This window comes from Moschus berezovskii, chromosome 5 (assembly GCF_049115385.1).
Source record: "Moschus berezovskii isolate FMDL1 chromosome 5, NW_MosBer_1.0, whole genome shotgun sequence".
NCBI lineage: Eukaryota > Metazoa > Chordata > Mammalia > Artiodactyla > Moschidae > Moschus > Moschus berezovskii.
Genome location: NC_142464.1, coordinates 95,526,615 through 95,546,276, shown reverse-complemented (window position 1 = coordinate 95,546,276; position 19,662 = coordinate 95,526,615). Strand labels below are relative to the sequence as shown.

The following is a 19,662-nucleotide window of genomic DNA, read 5'->3' as shown; positions in this document are numbered from 1 at the left end:
CAACTTGGGTCTCTGCCTCATTTTTCTCACCTGTAAAGTAGGACTAGATGATTAAGCTTTTTTAAGGAGAAGTAAATTTGTAAGGAGACAATGAATGTGACGCATTTTTTAAGGTGCAGAGTACAATACATATATAAGGTAGTACACTTATGCCTCCTGGTTTTCAGGTTCCACATCTGTGGTTAGTTAAATCCCAGAGGCGCAACCCACAGATACAGCCCATTATGTTCATTGTACCGGGCCATTTTTTGTAAGAGACTTGAGCATCCATGGATTTTGATATCTGAAGGGGCTCCTGGAACCCTGGATACCAAGGGATAGTCCTTGTATTGTCTCTTATTTCTAGGGCCTAAAATCAGAACCTGGCATGTCAGACACTCCTGAAAGTAAATGACTTGATTTTTGTCTGGCATGAGCTGACTCTGAAAGGCCCTTTTAAGCCTTGGTTAATTTTATCGTCTAATTCCTTCCCACAGCCCATGCTGATCTGTAGGGTTCGACTGACTGGAATTTAAGGCTGGTCCTAAATCAGACCACGTTCTCTTGGGAGTAAAACTTAAAGGTACTGGAATCACTCTGGCCTTGGAGGCAAGGAAGGGCTCTTTAGGCTAAGCACCTGCAAAATCATCCTACTGTTGGATTGTGTGACTTATCTTCTCCAGCAGCTAGTTTTGCTCCAGATGACATATTATCTCATTCTTAGGGCATCAAAGATTGGGCAGATTCAGCTGCCAAAAATGTATACTGTATAGGTCTCTCAAAAGATACCTCTGTGGTATCTTTCCTTGATAATAATCTTTTGTTATTGTTGTCATTATAATTGACTTTAATTTTTAGTGCAGTGTTAGGTTGACAGCAGAGCTGAGCAGAAAGGACACAGATTTCTTATATATTCTGTTGGACCTCCCACCCTCCCCCAGTATCAACATTCCACACCAGAAGGTACCTGACGTAACAGTTACTGAACCTAAATGGACACACTGTGAGTCATAGTTTACCTTAGGGGTCTCCCTTGGTGGTGTATATTCTATGGGTTTGGACAAATGTATAATGACATGGATCCGTCATTTCAGTGTCATAGAGTATTTTCACTGCCCTATAAAATCCTTTGTGCTCTACTAATTCATCTATCCATATCCCCTAATCCCTAGCAATCACTATCTCCATGGTTTTGCCTTTTCCAGAAGGTCATATAGTTGGGCCTCCTTCACTTTTACTGTGTCATGTTTTGTTGTTAAAGTAATTTGTTAAAAGTCAACTTCCTGGAAGTGATCCCATGTTCTTCAGTGAGCAAATGAGATGAAGAGTTAAGAAAAATAAAATTAAACTGTCTTTCTCTTTAAGAGAAAAACACAAGGGAAATTAGGGAATTTATTTGAAACATAGCTGCCAATCACTTAGCACACAGGTAGAACATGCTCAAGTACATTAAGAACCCAGGAAATGCTATGATTTGTCCTTCATTCACTTGTCCTACTCATCCATTCCATTCCGTCGCTCAGTCGTGTCCGACTCTTTGCGACCCCGTGGACTGTAGCCTACCAGGCTTCTCTGTCCATGGGATTCTCCAGGCAAGAATACTGGAGTGGGTTACTGTTTCCTTCTCCAGGGGATCTTCCCGACCCAGGGATCGAACCCGGGTCTCCCGCATTGGAGGCAGACGCTTTAACCTCTGAGCCACCAGGGAAGCCCTACTCATCCAGTAGAGATCAGATTAGAGCTAATCTTTTAAGTGATAGTTTAGGGATTAACCAGGAAAGAATCAGAAGACAGCCTGATCACCTTTCTTTCTTCTGAAACTGACTAAATGGTTTTGGTTCAATATGTGTTATCTGGTTTATTCCTTATTCACTCTCCCTTTAAAACGTCTTTCTGGAATATTAATATTACAAGTCAGTGTCACTGCCAACGTATATAACAAGAGCTCCCTCTGTCCCACCACCCCAAAAGAGCTTTATATCTTAGTACTTTATTAATAAACACCTGTGGCTTGCTTCCAGGGGCTTGTTTAGTTTAACATTTTCCTCTTGGATTTTGTGCGTCCCATCCTGCCAAAAGAAAACAGCCCAGTTTATTAACTGTTCAGACTGCTAAACAAGTTTAACCATGCAGCCATTTTCTTCTGTATTGTCCTAGCTTGAAACGAAGCTAAGCAGCCTTTTTTTTTTTTAAGGTTAGGGGAGGAATTTAACTTTCAAGATATTTGCCTTTATTCTTTGTTCCGAGTAGTTTCTTAACAAATTATTTGGATAGGACTTGCAACAAATGATTTTCAGAGTAGATATTTTCTTTAATTCTTGAGATTGAAATGAAATTCAGAATATATCCTATTTACTTACAAAATGGGCTCAAGGTATCAGTTACTTCTTAGGATAAAACCCTGTTTCCTGGGTCCCATGGATGACCCAGTTTTGGCTCTCTCACCACTATAGGTGCTGGACGTCTCTTTCCTTTCTGTTCTCTAGAAGCTTCTACCCCTGCTCTTTAAACCACTCTGTGTTATTTCCCATTTCCCAAGCCTAGATCCCTCTTTTTCTAATTTTCCCAAAAGAAGCACCTTGAGTATCCTAAACTTGAAATCTTTATGACTTGGAAAAAGGTGTACAGAAGCAAATCAACATTTAAGACAAGTCTGTTAAAGGGGAATTCAGGATTGGGAAGGGATGGCCATACCATATTATTAAAAATATTAGATACTAAAATAATCTTAACAAATGAAAGGATTAAGATGGTCACTGTAGGACAGAGAAGTAAAGGTCAGGGAAGCCTGGTGTGCTGCAGTCCATGTGGTCAAAAAGCGTCAGATATGACTTAGTGACTGAACAACAACGAAAAGATGGTCACTGGAAATTATGGCTATCATCTTCTTTTCCAAATGAATTCAAGTTAGAGTGTCCGAGAGGCAGACTTAGAATCAAGCCTCCATGTGTTTACCCCAGTGCCTGCCTACCACCTATATACTCAAGGCCATAGTAATTAAACATGTTCCATAAGAGAAGATAGCCTGGTCCATCAAAGTAACCTCTAAAAATTAAGTAAAGGAACAAGGGGATAACAAACATTACCATTTTGGGTTCTGGCTTCTGGGATCCCTTTCCTGGGATGCTCCTGCTGTTTTGTAACCTTCTTTCTCTTTCCTGTTTTAGTTCTAACTCAAGATGATTCCTGGGATGGGTGGGAGAAAAAAATGATGAAAATTTGGATTTCTGTACTCTTTTCTAAAGAATGCCAACCCCTTTTCTTAGAATTTAGTAATTAAATTTTAATACTTGATTAACAGCATCACTGATTCAATGGACTAATAAACTTGGGCAAATCCCAGGAGACAATGAGGTACAGGGAGACCTGGCATGCTGCAGTCCATGGGGTGGCAGAGTCAGACACGACTGAGCACTTAGCAACTGAACAACAACAATAAAAACAACTGTGTATATACGGACAACCAGGTTTTAAAGTGCATGTGTGCAAAGTCGCTTTAGTTGTGTCTGACTCTTTGTGACCCTGTGGACCGTAGCCCACCAGGCTCATGTGTCCATGGGATTCTCCAGGCAAGAATACTATAGTAGGTTGCCATGCCCCTCTCCAGGGGATCTTCCCAATCAAGGCGATTGAACCGGCGTCTCTTTATGTCTCCTGCATTGGCAGGTGGGTTCTTTACCACTAGCACCACCTGTATACCCGGTATATGCAGACAACCAGGTTTTAAAGTAAAATATAATACAATAAAACCAGTAGTACTAGAATACATTCGATGTATTTAAGCTTCCTGGGATGATTAAGAATGTACTTTAGGATCTCCCAGTGCCTGCGGGCACTACTCTGAGTATTGACAATACTAACTCTTAATGAACAGTTGTGGTCAACTGAATGCTGGTTCAGTTCAGTCAATTCAGTCGCTCAGTCGTGTCCGACTGATAACTGAAAGATAGTATTTCTAAAATTTCAAGATACAGCATGAAAGCACTGACACTGTAAGTCCCATTACATTTTAATTAGCTATCTCTTTACCGTTATACTGTCAATCCCCAGTCACACCCTCAACCACTAGTGTCCTTAGTAGCTGGGTGCTTTTATATCCAACAACAAACGTATATTTGTTTGAAATCAGTGCCTTTGGCACAGAGTTGAGTCTCATTTGAGAGAAGGTATGAAAGAATGGGCTTCCCATGTGGTGCTAGTGGGAAAGAACCCACCTGCTAAGGCAGGAGATGTAAAGAGATGTAGGTTTCATCCCTGGGTTTGGAAGATTCCCTGGAGGAGGGTATAGCCAATCACTCCAGTATTCTTGCCTGGAGAATCCCATGGACAAAGGAGCCTGACATGCTATGGTCCATAGGGTCACAAAGAGTCGGACACGACTGAAGTGACTTAGCACCCACACACGATATGCTGACTTAGCATGTGCGTGCGTGGAAGAATGGTTAAGGGCTTGGAGGCAGAGAAATAGGCTTTTAGAATGTGGCTACACATTAGCTGTGTGAATTTGGACAATTTAACTCCTCTAAGTTTCCATTTCATCTGAAAGTAGGGGTGATGAGATCACAAACAGGGTTGACGGGAAGATGTTAGGAGAAAATGCATATAAAGTGCTTCGTAAAGTATCCGGCACACAGAAGAATTCAGGAAATCCTGTTAGTGTTGTGGTGGCCATTACAGTCTCTTACTCTGTCCTATTTATCTGGGATCTTGGGTTCTAATTTGCTATTTCTTTGGTAGCAAAAGATGTTGACAAGATTTGGAGAATGCTACTATGGGGTTGCGGTGAGTCGGACACGACTGAGGGACTGAACTGAACTGTATGTGAAGCTTTCTGAATTCTAGTTCTGGAGCAAGGACATGGCAGAGACAGAATGGAAATGGCTGGAGCAGGAGACTCCCCCCTACCCCCTGGCTGTCTAGCATCAGTACTTCCCACGACCTCCCTGGCCACCAAAGCTGCGCTTTCTTCACCGCTGCCTGGTGAGCGCCTCCACTTCCAGCTGCAGACTGTTGATCTTGTCTCCGAAGTCCTGCTTGAAGAGCCGGTTGTCCAGTTCAGCAGACTGGCGGCCTCGCTCAGCCTGGCGCAATCTGGATGTGAGCCATATGAACGTGTGATAAAAAACAAAAGCCATGGCGGGGAGGAAGACCAAGCTCACAACACAAAATAAAACAACCCAAGGAAGAAAAGGCATGGAGATACAGAGAGGGGAAAATAAACTCTGCAGGACATGGGAAGAAATTACGGGGGGAAAAAAGATGGAGGAGGAACAAATTCTTTAACAAAAAAAAGCAAGATGAAGGTGAATCAGGCAGAGGAAAAGCTGATTTTCCATTTTTTTTTTTTATTCTAGTACTACAGTTTACAGCCATTAGATGATAAACAATAAAACATCACTTTTTAGAAAATCCATACCAAAGCCAACTTCAAGTACACAGTAATTAAAGTTAAATCCACTTTTTGTTTGTTTTTATTTCCTAATGGGTTTGGTACTTTATATTTCTGTTTTACACTCATAACTGGAACTTGCAAATGGGCAACTACCTTCTTATGATACGGAATTAGAACATCTTCCTTGTCCCTTTCCTTAACCACAAAGTATATTAAATCACTGGACACTATACATCAACCTTTACCCAGGCTTCGGGTTTTTACATAATGAAAAGCCTTTGTCAGAGTCTGGCCATCTCTTTCCTTTTCCATATCTACCACATAGTGTGTGACTGAGTGGACAAGCATTTCAGCACTGGGCCTGCCTAAGATTCCTGACCATATTCTCTGGAAGATTCTGATGAATGTTTTCTCCCATATACCCTATAACTTTGCACCTATAAAAAGTATGTTCTAAGGTGAAGTATCTGGGGCTCTCTCTAATAGAATTTGGAAGCATGCTATGTGTAGTCTTTAAAATGTTTTATTTTGGTGTTTGAGCACTCCTTCCAAATACTCATAGAAAAGGCAACTCATCACCATAAAAGGTTGATGAAGATAAGAGTAGATGCAAAATTATAAGAAATAAACTAAGTTCAAAAGCACAGGAGCTTCCATGAGGTTGGTCATAGGCTTTTTGACTTGACTTTGGCTCAAGTCTGCAAGGACCTATAAAAACACACCTATAAAAATCTACCTTACCCTCTTAATTCTGGTTTTTCTAAGGTGATAAAGAATTTCAACAGATGGAAGCAAAGGGGTTATCTTTGTCCCCACTTAAGCAGCTGAAATGCTGCAAATCCCATCAGAATGAGAAAAAGAGAGGAAAACAAAAATTTTGCCAAGCCTTTTTTGAAGGAATAAAGGCTTACGTAATGCCTATCCCCCCAAATCAAGTCATTATAAAAATCAAAGTATTTATAGGATTATTACAATGTAAAGTCTAGGAAGGATTAGATCTGTGGTTACTTAGAAAAAGAAGCCCTGCTAATTACTGTTTATGAATACCTACTGGGAATCTTTATTTTTAGACTAAATAATAACAAATATAAGTTTATTTAAATTTGTCTGTTTCCTACTCTGAAATGGTTTTCTAATAGATTGTTATTTTTCTGAAAACTTAAGCAAATTCCCTTCTGAACAAAAAGTAATAGAAACTCTTAAATAGAGGTTGTCAGCAAGAAACAAGAGGCAGGGAACCATTACTTGGGTCCATGCCTTGTCATCTTTACTTCAAAAGGAAAAGCAGAACAGATTTGAAAAATGTGTAGCATATTTTTTTATATAGGAGAGGAGTGTCTGTATTAAAATTGTTTTCTCTGAGCTACCTAAATAGGAAGTGGAATTGCAGGAAAATGGCAGAGGTAGAAGATGACAAATATTAGGAGGGTTTTTCCCAAGCTTCCATATTATTATGTTATCATAAGTTACCTAATCACTAAATTTATCTCTATGACTTTAAAGAAATGGAAGGATGCTGTTTTTTACCCCCTGAAGTCTCTAAGGCAAAAAAGTTGCAAGCAATCTTGGTTACGGAGAAGAGGACTGTAGTGAAATACTAAGTACTACTTATCCTTGGCTTGGGGATTAAACCTAGATAACCAAAGTGAAAAGGGGTCATGGCCTAAGAGACACAGAACTACTTTAGGAGAGTCCAAAACCGTGTGGTCATCACCTCTAGTTCATTACATCGCAACGGCAGAACAGGCTCACTGACACAGACATTGTACCTAGAAACTGGTATTATTGGGGACTGGGTTGTAAAGGCATCAATCGTGTATGTACAGAGCTTCCATTCCCTAGGATTTTTTTTTAATGGGGTGTTTATATATTGGTCAACTCAGAAGTAATTTCTCAAAGTTTATTTGGTATTTAATTAAGAACTTATACTAAATTTTCTACCTCTGGGGAGAAAATAAAGAAGGAAAAAACACAGCCTATATATCAAACTGTTGTTTTTTAAAGTCCAGCAAATTCAAAGTCAATTTTTGGTGACATTTTATATAGAATCAGAGCGTAAATGCAATAGCTTTCAGATTTCTTCCTTTTACAATTAAGTTGTGATATCCAACTTGTGAGGTGACCAGCTGTAAAATGCCTAATGATGTTTTGGGATCAGTTTATTTGCTGCACTATTTAAGGTCTTTGCCTGTTTCACCAAATCCTTTTCACTATGTTAATACAAATAGAAACAAAAATGAAGTGAAAGGGGAATGAGAAAATGAATAAATAGGAAAGACAAAAACAGCAAGAGAATAAGTCAGCTTAATACCTGAAGAGATGTCATTATTTCAGTTCTGTCTGCTTTAAATACCAAACCAAAAATCCACTGAAAAATAATCTGACACATTTCAAAAACACAGTTTACGAACACTAATATTGATTTGTTAAATCATAAATGTACAACTTTTATGAGCAAGTACCTAGACGACTTTTGAGATAGACTGATAACTTTTTCATTTACAATCAGCCAAGCCAGAGGTTTCAAGCTTATTTATTAATTTACAGTTAACTTCTGAGTCAACAATAATATGCAGTGCTGTTCAGGACCTACCCTGGTCAAGAACCACTTGAATAAAAGAAGGCATCCATTCACCAGTCATTCACATGTCTACTCAATGAATGCTTTGGACACTTGGCATTGTGACAGATCCAACAAGGGAACCTAAAGGGTACAGTTAACTAGCTTCAAGGAACTCATTCTCATCAGAAGATAAGATACATACATAAAGGTTTATAAGGTAGGACAGGAAGTGAGAAGTGCTATGAGCAGTATGGCCAGGTATAGATATAAGGCTATAGGAATTCCAACAAGGACAAACTGACAGTTTATTTTTAGCTGGGAAGAAGTATCAGAGGAGGCTTTGGATAAGTGGCATTTTAGCCTGAACATAAAAAATATATCTGAAGAACAAGGGAGTGAAAAAAGGACATTTCTTTTTGATGAAATTATTAGAAAAGACAGTCAATTCTAAAGGAAATCAACCCTGAATATTCATTGCAAGGACTGATGCTGAAGCTGAAGTTCCAATACTTTGGCCACCTGATGTGAAGAGCCAACATTGGCTCTTCCAATGAAAAGACCCTAATGTTGGGAAAGATTGAGGGCAGGAGGAGAACGGGATGACAGAGGGTGAGATGGTTGGATGGCATCACCGACTCAAAGGACATGAATTTGGGCAAACTCTGGGAGATAGTGAAGAACAGGGAAGCCTGGCATGCTGCAGTCCACGGGGTTTCAAAGAGTTGGACACAACTTCTTAATGACTAAACAACAACAACAATTAGGAAAGACATGGATGGGGAAAATAGGATGTGTGTCCAGGAGCCAGTTAGTAGTGTAGTTTTACTCAAGTGCAAGAAGGGTGATCAGTGGGTTTTTCAGTTAGCAAAGTTTTCATGACCATGGGTACTGTGGCTCATTTAATCTAGAAGCCTTAGCCATTTCCCTGGCAGCTGAGTCACTAGCAAGAATGTGGTGATTTCAGACAGAAAGACAAAAGAATAGCATAGGAAGAAGATGTACTTTGGGCAGACTGAGTTGTAGGTACCAGTGGGAAATAGCTGGTCAGGGGATGAAAATACAGAAGGAAGACAGAGCTAGAGACTCACAGATCTAAGCACTGTCGGCAGTAGGTGACCGCGGAAGCTACAGAACTGCTGAGGAGAAAGCAGAGAGAATTGGGAGATGAAAAAGGAGGGAAAGAGGTTCACAGTACCCCTCCATCACCTAGCACTAAAGTCTTCAAAGACTTCAGTAATAAACAGTAACAGAATCACACAGATTTAAAAGTCCTTTCATCCTTGTACGTATCCCACCTCTAACACATGACACTGAAATGGTTTTTAGTCACATCTTAAAAAACAACATTTAATTGGCTTTCTTTCTACTAACATGCCTGGTGTTAAGCTGGGCGATTTCCACATACTCTCTGTTTGTCAAATCCACAGCACGTTCTCTGCACTTCCAGGATGGAATGCCCTAAGTGTTTCACTAGAGAAACAGCAATTTTACCTTTGTTCCAGTTGTTTAATGGTAGCAGCCATCTGATTAGTCTTCTCTTCTAAGCGACTGTTCAGTTCACTTTTCTGTTTCACTCCCAAGTCTGAACTCTGTTACAGAAAAGAATTATGAATGATGTTTACATTTATATAGAACGTAAAATCCTGAAACAAATCACACGTGCCTTTTGAACTGAATGATAAATGGGAAATAAAGAAATAGAAATGCTTATATACTAATATTTGTCTATCAGTTAATTCCCAAACAGAAAAAAGCAGGAAGCAACATTTAATATTAGTGTTGTTATCTGCAGTTTTGTCTCAAAAATCAACATCAGAAAGTACATCAATTTATCTATATAACTCAGTTGGTAGGTCAGACTTGAGAGCAGATGTGACAATGTGAAAAGTGGCTGTGGCTTTCCAGAATAAGCATACACGATCCTATGATGGTCTGATTCCTAAAGTGGTTTATTGGCAGCTAGGGCTTCCCTGGTGGCTTAGACGGTAAAGCATCTGCCTGTAATGCAGGAGACCCAGGTTCAGTCCCTGGATTGGGAAGATCCCCTGGAGAAGGAAATGGCTACCCCCTCGGTATTCTTGCCTGGAGAATCCCATGGACAGAGGAGCCTGGCTGGCTATAGTCCATGGGGTCACAAACAGTCGGACATGACTGAATGACTAACACTTTCACTTTTCAGCCTCAAAGTGACACCACTCTTTCCTCTTGTATTTAGTGTGATTCTAGAGAAGAAGAGGGACAGAGGAAAGCCCCGGGATTTTAGGGAGCCAGTGAGTCCGTTCCTTGTACTTCTCGTACCTGCAGCTTGAAGGCAAGTTCATGCTTAAGAGCCCTGAGATCGTCCAGCTGTTGCCGCAGAGACACCAGGGCGTCCTGCTTCTCACAGACGTCCTTTTCCAGCATCTTCATAGCCAGTTCCATCTCCTGTCTCATGCTGATCTGGATCTCCAGTTCTTTTTCAACATCCTGCCCCCAGAGGGAAACAAATGACTTATTTTCTCTTTCCTCAACTATGTACAAACTACAAAATTCCGTGGGAAAAAGCAGGCCAAAACTCTCAGGTCTAAAGTCTGGCAAAACAGATGTAAACCATCATTCAATACAGACATTAACACTAAGAATAATAATAACCAGGATAATTATAGTAATATTTACTGAATAATTTACAAATCTGAAAAACACGGTAAGCCAAAGGTAGAGCTATCTAATATGCCTAAAATATACACATACTTGAGGCATATCATTAGATATTAAAACAAACAACTGTGTCATGTCCTGTTATAAAAATACGAAGTATTACAGTAGCCAGCACAAAATTAAGCATCTGGAATTCTCTTTATTTTGGAGGTTGTTGACGTTTTCAAGATCCCAAGGAACCAAAAAGATACTCTGGGTCCTCAAGGTAACATCTCAGTTATGGGAACTGTCAATATGGCTGAGTTTTTTGCTTTATTGTGTTTTGTATTGGAGCATAGTTGATTAACAATGTGTTAGTTTCAGGTGTACAGCAAAGCGACTTAGTTACACATGTACAGGGATCGATTCTTTTTCAAATTCTTTTTTCATTTTTACAGATTAAGCAGCATTTCCTGTGTTTTATAGTAGGTCCTTGTTGGTTATCTATTTTAAATATAGCAGCTAACTCAAACATAAAAATAGGCTGAACACAGAGCTCTGTATTTAATCACTGATACACTGCTTTTTGTATATATGCTTTAACCGAGAAAGGAGGTCAGTATGGCTGGATGAATAAAAAGAGAAGACTTCATGAAACTAAGAGAAATGAATTCAACGTCCAATGGCTATTAGAATGAAAATGCAGGTGATATACAGGTCCCTAAAAGTACGAACAGCAATTTGGACTTGACACTAAGCGGGATTTATTTCAGTGTCCTGAAAGGGAAAGGGATGCAATAAATTTGTGCTCATTTACTTCTATCATCTTGAAATTTTAAAAATATTACATTAAAAAGATGCACGTATGTTTATATGAACTTCTCAGTATAAAACAAAGTCAAATAAACCTTGGTTATTATTATTAAAATAAATAAACATAGTGGCTAACTGAACTTTTATATTCACTTAACATGAAGCCTGCTTTTGTTTCAGCCATTATTCAGTTCAGTTCAGTTCAGTTCAGTCGCTCAGTCGTGTCCGACTCTCCGCGACCCCATGAATCACAGCACGCCAGGCCTCCCTGTCCATCACCAACTCCCAGAGTTCACTCAAACTCACGTCCACAGAGTCGGTGATGCCATCCAGCCATCTCATTCACTGTCGTCCCCGGCCATCACCAACTCCCAGAGTTCACTCAAACTCATGTCCACAGAGTCGGTGATGCCATCCAGCCATCTCATTCTCTGTCGTCCCCTTCTCCTCCCGCCCCCAACCTTTTCCAGTATCAGAGTCTTCCAGTGAGTCAACTCGTCGTATGAGGTGGCCAAAGTATTGCAGTTTCAGCCATTATTACTGCAGTGTTATTTGGATGATCACAGATACAAAGACCTGAGGTTCTTCTGCATCCACGCTGTGCCCAGGCACATCTGGAGCCTTGCCTACTTGCCTGGTTTCTTTCTCTGTTAACAAACATTTATCGTAATGTGGCATGGGAAAGTGGAAAATTTTTTGTACGACTTTTTCCTTTGCTCCTTAACTGAGGCACTCCACTGTACATGGTGAACATGACAGAAGGCAACTCAAACCGTGTCTTAAAACACTGACATACATTATTTCTACGACCTTCCTTATGGAAAGTATTTTTAGACTGAATCTACAAACATATAGAAAGAAAATGATAATGATTTCAACGATGTTAAAATAACATTGCTAAAGTAACATTAGCAAGACTACTGGAGTGGGTTGCCATTTCCTTCTCCAGGGGATCTTCCCAACCCAGGGATCGAACTCACGTCTCCTGCATTGGCAGGTGGATTCTTTACCACTGAGCCACCGGGGAAGACACAGGTTTATTATTATACTAATATTTGGATAAAATCTATTGCAGAAGTATTTCAGTCCTTATTATACATTCTTATATATGTATATATATTAATTTCTACGAATATCTTAAGACTAATACAGATGTCATATTTTTCTATTTAAGTATAAAAACAAGAATAAATTCAGAAATAACAACTAAAAGTGAAAGAGGACAAGTCTATGCTGATGACTCTCAGTAAGGAGAAGAGGAGCTGACCTATCGGAGGAGACATGTCTTTGCAGGGGTGAGGACTGAGGTAGTAAGAAAGATCATATAGTTTAAAAAGTGGGTTCTATATACCTAGCGTTTTTGCAACCCAAGCTATAAAAGCAAAAATAAATTAAAAATGAAGATTGGCAAAATCCCATTGGTTGTTGAGAATACTCAGAACGAGGACTGAGGAAACACTGTAGGGAATATGGGTTAAAAGAATGAGAAAAAAATTCACGGGATCCATTAAACTTGTTAGACGGCGACTGATATTCCCTTGGTCTATGAGACGAAAGCCCTAGCTGGGCTGTTTAACACGTTGCTGAGCTACGAGGACGCAAGAGCAGAGTTTACCAGTCGGAGCTGTGTCTCTTCCTTTAAGTGCTTCCTGGCTTCACTCAGCGCTTGCCCCTCTGCAGTCCGGTCTGGCTTAGGACCCTTGAAAAGATAAGTAAGACAGTACATATCTGAGGATTTAAAGACTCCAACAGTTATCGGACACTAGCACTGCTATTCTGGAGAAGGCAATGGCAAGCCACTCCAGTACTCTTGCCTAGAAAATCCCATGGACGGAGGAGCCTGGTAGGCTGCAGTCCATGGGGTCGCTACGAGTCAGACATGACTGAGCGACTTCACTTTCCCTTTTCACTTTCACACATTGGAGAAGGAAATGGCAACCCACTCCAGTGTTCTTGCCTGGAGAATCCCAGGGACGGGGGAGCCTGATGGGCTGCCCTCTATGGGGTCACACAGAGTCGGACACGACTGAAGTGACTTAGCAGCAGCAGCAGCAGCAGCAGCACTGCTATTCAGTAAGGAAAATGATCACACCAAAGCATATATGACAATGAATGAAGACAACAAAGAAACTGCAGAGGTTCCATAAATAGTCTAAGCTGAACTGGGAATTTTTTGCCATTTTGTTTCAAGTCCTTGCAGCTTACCAAACCAAGTGGTAGAAGTCTCAAAATATCAGCCTCTAAGAAACAAAATAGCATTCACTGTAAACTATAAATTGGGCCAAAGTTTCAAACAGTTATACAGTCCTCCTCCAAAGATCTCACATCTGGTATCTCCACCCAGACAGTGAGATAAGGGTGAAAGATGAAGGAAAGTGAAAGTCGCTCAGTCGTGTTTGACTCTATGTGACCCCATGGACTATATGGTCCATGGAATTCTCCAGGCCAGAATACTGGAGTGGGTAGCGGTTCCCTTCTCCAGGGGATCTTCCCAACCCAGGGATCAAACTCAGGTATACTGCACTGCAGGCAGAGTCTTTACCAGCTGAGCCACCAGGGAAATGAACAGTTCATCAGAAAATTCTGAGCAGTCACAGTTGTTTTGTTTTACAAAATCTATGCATTAAAGTCAAACTTTCCCTGGTGGCTTAGACATAAAGCCTATAACGTGGGTGAGAAGTGAGAAGTTGCTCAGTCGTTTCCAACTCTTTGCGACCCCATGGGCTGTAGCCCACCAGGCTCCTCCGTCAATGGGATTCTCCAGGCAAGAATACTGGAGTGGGTTGCCATTTCCTCCTCCAGGGGATCTTCCTGACCCAGGGACTGAACCCAGGTCTCCCGCGTTGCGGGCAGACGCTTTAACTGCTGAGCCCGGGTTAATCCCTGGGTTAGGAAGATCCTCTGGAGAAGGAAATGGTAACCCACTCCAGTACTCTTGCCTGGAAAATCCCATGGACAGAGGAGCCTGGCAGGCTACAGTCCATGGGGTCGCAAAAGAGTCGGACACGACTGAGGAACTTCACTTTCTTTTTATTCATGGCGGTCCCCACTCAGAGCCTAGGTACTTACTCTTCAAGAACAATTTTAAAAACTGGATTTCTGGATTCCTAGGTCACAGTAGGTTAGAAACATGAGGCTAAGTAGTAGGGAGACATTTCCAGAAAGAGTAATGCTAACAGCAGTAAGAAGTAAAAGATGCCGGTGAAATAAAAGGCAAAAAAAAAAAAGGAAACCGGGAATATTTTAAGTATAGGTTCTAGAAGCTCTATCAGTTTCAATAGCCCCCTTGAGCAGCACCATTATAACACAGTACAGAATCACCAGTGTTGATAACTATGATCTTCAGTCACCATAAAAGGCTACATGGGGTAAATTATATCCTCTACTTAAGAAGGCTTAGAATTGTGCAATACACAAAAGGTTTTCAAAATATGTTGAAACATATATAAAAGGGACTGAGTTATGCTAAAGTTGAAACTCCAGTACTTTGGCCACCTCATGCGATGAGTTGACTCACTGGAAAAGACTCTGATGCTGGGAAAGGTTGGGGGCGGGAGGAGAAGGGGACGACGGAGAATGAGATGGCTGGATGGCATCACCGACTCTGTGGACATGAGTTTGTGTGAACTCCGGGGGTTGGTGATGGACAGGGAGGCCTGGCGTGCTGTGATTCATGGGGTCGCGGAGAGTCGGACATGACTGAGCGACTGAACTGAACTGAGTTATCTAGAAAATTCATTTATATGGGAACTCTTTCCCAGTGATATCAGAGATATACTTCTTATAAAACAGTACCATTATTTCTAAAAATAGTACAAATCATTATATAAAAATGTATATAATGTATATAAAATGTAATAGTATATATTAAAAAAAGACATTAAATTAGACTGCTTCTTGAAGTCTCTAAACAGATGTACATGGTGGTGAAGCCAAGGAGTGTCAATAGGAGAGGGGCCTCAACCTCCCATAACCGTCATCATTCAAGCAATTTTGCACCCAGTCAGGGAAAACAGTGTACTTAACATACTTAACATATGCAAAGGCTCGCTGCTTCCAAGCAGTCCTCTGGAGGGTACCACCCACCCACCCCTGCATGTTAACACAGTGACATGCTCTCACCTTCCGATTAGATTCCAATATGTAAGAGCTTTCCTCTTTAACACGTTCCATTTCTTCTTGCAAGGTGATAATTCTGTTGTTTGCAACTGCAAGCTGTTGATAAAATTATGAAAATAGTCTTTCTTTTATTAAACACAGAATAAGATAAGTCATGATCTGCAAGGACATGATTTTCAGGCTTAGGTATTCTAGAAGGAAAGAAAACTATCTATAACCCCACAAAAACTTAGGAGAGCTATCTTGGAAGACAAGTATCTCCTATTACTGCTTTTTGTATAAAAACTTTTCTCTCTATGGGAGAGGGTGAGGGTGGGATGATTTGGGAGAATGACATTGAAACACGTATGTTGTCATATGTGAAACGAATCACTAGTTCAGGGTCAATGCATGTTATAGGATGCTCGGGGCTGGCATGCGGGGATGACCCAGAGGGAGGATAAAGGGAGGAGGGAGGTGGGAGGGGGGTTCAGGAGGAGGAACTTATGTAAACCCGGGGCAAATTCATATCAATGTATGGCAAAACCAACCAATATAATATTGTAAAATAATTTGCCTCCAATAAAAAATAAATTAACTACAAAAAAAAACAAAAACAAAAAAACAACCTTTCTAGGCTATGCTCATAGCCATATGGTGTGTAGACCAGAGTACTTGTCATTTAAACACCCAAATTATCCCTAGAAAAAAAAAAAAAAAAAACTTTTCTTTTCCAGTAACAAAATGTTAAGTTATGATCATTTACCTCAAGGGTGTCCCCATGGATAACTCATAATTATATTTAGCTATGAAACCTATTTCTAAAATGTTTGAGAGGTCACCTCATGCTTTGGGACCCATCTTACACACCCTCCTTAAGACCTGTTTTAGGGACTTTCCTGGTGGTCCAGTGGTGTTAAGGCTCTCTTCCCTTTCAATGCAGGGGCAGGCTGGTTTGATCCCTGGTCAGGAAACTAAGCCCAAATGCCCTGTGGCATGGCCAAAAAATTTTTAAAAGAAAAAAAAAAAGACCAAAGTTCTCACTCAAAAAGATGCCATTAAACATCGAAGAGATTTTTCTGTTTCTTTTCAGTGCCTAAAGACAAGGTAATGTTATTGGCAGTGTGTCTCTAGGGGACATGTTTATAAACCTGTCCCAAGGGAGGGGAGAATACGGTGGAAACACTCTTCTCTGTATGTGTGTAGATTAGCTCCTAAGAGAACGGTGAGGGGCCTGAAGGAGGCTGGGAAAGGAACTGAGCAGTTCCTCTCAGCCATGCTGGTCTCCCTTTTTGTCATCTCTGCTTGGCTGCTCTTCTACTGTGTAAGTACAGCAGCCAGGCTCTAGTGAGCTTTCTAGAGGTGGGTCTGACAGCCCATTTCTCTCTCTGCTCCATGGGCCTAAAATGTGTAAAGAAGTGACTCTGGGCAAACAGGTTGGCTCTCTTGATCCAAGCGCACCTCAGATGGCTTCTTCCAAGGTCTCATCGTCAAAGAAACATTAGGAATGAAGACTGCAGATCCACGTGGACTTTCCAAGTCAGCTTCACCAACACAAAGTAGATATTTACTTATCCTCATCTGCTCAGTTCTTTTCATTTTGTCCTGCGTGCTAAGTTGCTTCAGTCATGTCCAACTCTTTGCGACCTTAGGGACGGTAACATGCCAGGCTCCTCTGTCCGTGGGATTTTCAAGGTAATAGCGGAGTGAGTAGCTATTTCCTCCTCCAGAAGATCTTCCCAACCCAGAGAATGAACCGTGTCTCTCACGTCTCCTGCATTGGCAGGCAGGTTCTTTATCACTAGTGCCACCTTTGTCCTACTAGTTCAGACTTCAAGAGGGAAAAGAGGTCTTTCTAGGTTTAGTTTTTTGTTTTTTTTTTAAACTGGTCCCTTTAAATCCAAAATAGATGGAAATGAGAGGGATGACGTTATTAGCCTTATCTGTTATTTATAAAGTCTACACACAGTACTTGCCCATGATTAATATTGCTGGTAAAATAAATTTAGGCCAAGAAGACAAGTCCCGTGACTTAGGAAATAAAATTAACGATTTTATTTACTGAGTGCATATGATGGATGTGTCAGGCACTGATCTGGAGAAGTGTTAGTCGCTCAGTCGTGTCCGACTTTGCAACCCCATGGACTGAGCCCGTCAGGTTCTCTAAGCCACCAGGGAAGCCCCAAGAATGCTGGAGTGGGGGGCCATTCCCTTCTCCAGGGGACCTTATCGAAACTGGGTCTCCTGCACTGCAGGCAGATTCTTTACCAGCTGAGCCACCAGGGAAGCCCACTATCCAGGCCCTTATGTACTAACATCATCTAATGCACACAAAAACTTTATTATCATTCTTGGCCCCATTTTGCAGATAAGTAAACCAAAGAACAGAAGCTTAAGTAACTGGCCCCAGATCAGAGAGCTACCAAGCACCAGATCAGGGACAGGAACCCAGGGACAAGAGAGCATGCTTAACTGCTTATGCCACATTGCCCCGATATACCAGCAGTAGAAAATTTCTGTGCAGAATGTTTTGAAAGCCTTGTGGGATAAAATTCTAAGGATCGTATCCATAAATTAAAGTTTTAATATAATTTAAGAATCTATGTCCAAACATAAGGTCCACAGAACTGAGCAATAAGGGAGGTGTTTTAAAGTTATAACAGTGAAAATGTTAGTTCTGAAAAAAATCTGATTAGATGGCATTTCTTAACTAGTGCTTTAACTTGCTTTTCTATTTTTACTTTATTTATTTATTGGCCATGCTGCACAGCATGTGGAATCTTAATTTCCCAACCAGGGATTGAACCCACACACCCTGCAGTGGAAACTCGGGAGTCTTAACCACTGGACCACTAGGGAAGTCCTTAACTTGTTTCTTTAAGACCAGATTATTTTTTGAACTATAGCTGATTTACAACATTATATTGGTTTCAGGTGGATAACATGGTGATTCAATATTTCTATATGTTATACTTTCATATATACAATAGATTATATACTTTTATATATTATAACCTTAAAATTATAAAGTATTGGCTATATTCCCTCTGAAAGTGAGTTGCACAGTTGTGTCCAACTCTTTGTGACATCATGGACTGTACCTGTCCCAGCTCCTCTGTCCACAGAATTCTCCAGGCAAGAATACTGGAGTGGGTTGCCATTTCCTTCTCCAGGGGATCTTCCTGACCCAGGGATTGAAACCGGGTCTCCTGCGTTGCAGGCAGATTCTTTACCAACTGAGCCACCAGGGAAGCCATATTCCCTTTATTATATAATATATCCTTGTAGTTTATTTGTTTTATACATAATAGTTGTATCTCTTAATTTTCTACCCCTATCTTGCCCTCTCCCCACTGTTTACCACTAGCAAGTTCTCTATTATCTCTGAGTCTGTTTCTGTTTTGTTTTCTATTCATTTTTTTGATTCAAGTTTTAAATTCTACATTCCACATTTAGATAACATATAGTATTTGTCTTTCTCATATTTATTTTACTAAGCATAATAGCCTCCAGGTCCATCTATGTTGTTGTATTTAACCAACTTTATTTTACTATGCTGCTGCTGCTAAGTCGCTTCAGTCATGTCTGACTCTGTGCGACCCCACAGATGGCAGCCCACTAGGCTCCCCCATCCCTGGGATTCTCTAGGCAAGAACACTGGAGTGGGTTGCCATTTCCTTCTCCAATGTGTGAAAGTGAAAAGTGAAGTCACTCAGTTGTGCCTGACTCTTAGTGACCCCATGGACTGCAGCCTACCAGGCTCCTCCGTCCATGGGATTGTCTAGGCAAGAGTACTGGAGTGGCTTGCCATTGCCTTCTCCCTTATTTTACTATAGGATAGTTATAATTTGAGAAAGAGAAGATAAAGTCTTTGTCATCTGAAAAATTTTATTTAAGGTTTCTCATAGAAACATTTAATGCTATTGAAGAAAAAATATATCATTGGTAAGCTAGGGAAAAAATATTAATCAGAAGTAAACTATGACATTATATTTTAATTCTTATTTTAGGGACTTTTCTAAAAGTTATCACATGCATATTCTTATCTGATCTTCAGGGTAATTGTGAGGCTAAAAGGGGAAACACTCTACTTTGCCAGAGAAGGAACTGGGTCTCTTGAAGGTCAAGTGACTTACTTGCTTAGGAGCACATGACATGTTAAATCATGACATGTAAGCAGGAATTACTGGTCTCCTGACCA

At 40.6% G+C, this 19,662-nt stretch overlaps 1 protein-coding gene across 8 annotated transcripts in view; it reads right to left on the bottom strand.

Annotated features, from left to right (window-relative positions):
• Nucleotides 1-19,662, bottom strand: part of RUFY3 (RUN and FYVE domain containing 3) — a 95,846-nt gene that overhangs the window by 5,131 nt on the left and 71,053 nt on the right. For 4 of the 8 annotated variants that reach the window (XM_088836376.1, XM_088836374.1, XM_088836375.1 and 1 more), the window contains 7 exons: nt 15,486-15,578; nt 12,979-13,062; nt 10,233-10,400; nt 9,426-9,523; nt 4,951-5,070; nt 3,066-3,165; nt 1,984-2,048 (listed from right to left, as the gene is read on the bottom strand). In XM_088836376.1, coding sequence (XP_088692502.1) covers nt 1,984-2,048; nt 3,066-3,165; nt 4,951-5,070; nt 9,426-9,523; nt 10,233-10,400; nt 12,979-13,062; nt 15,486-15,578 — 728 coding nt within the window. Of the gene's footprint in view, nt 1-1,983; nt 2,049-3,065; nt 3,166-4,950; nt 5,071-5,304; nt 7,582-9,425; nt 9,524-10,232; nt 10,401-12,978; nt 13,063-15,485; nt 15,579-19,662 lie in introns of those variants that run through there. The other 4 variants (XM_088836379.1, XM_088836380.1, XM_088836381.1 and 1 more) reach the window with 2 other exon arrangements.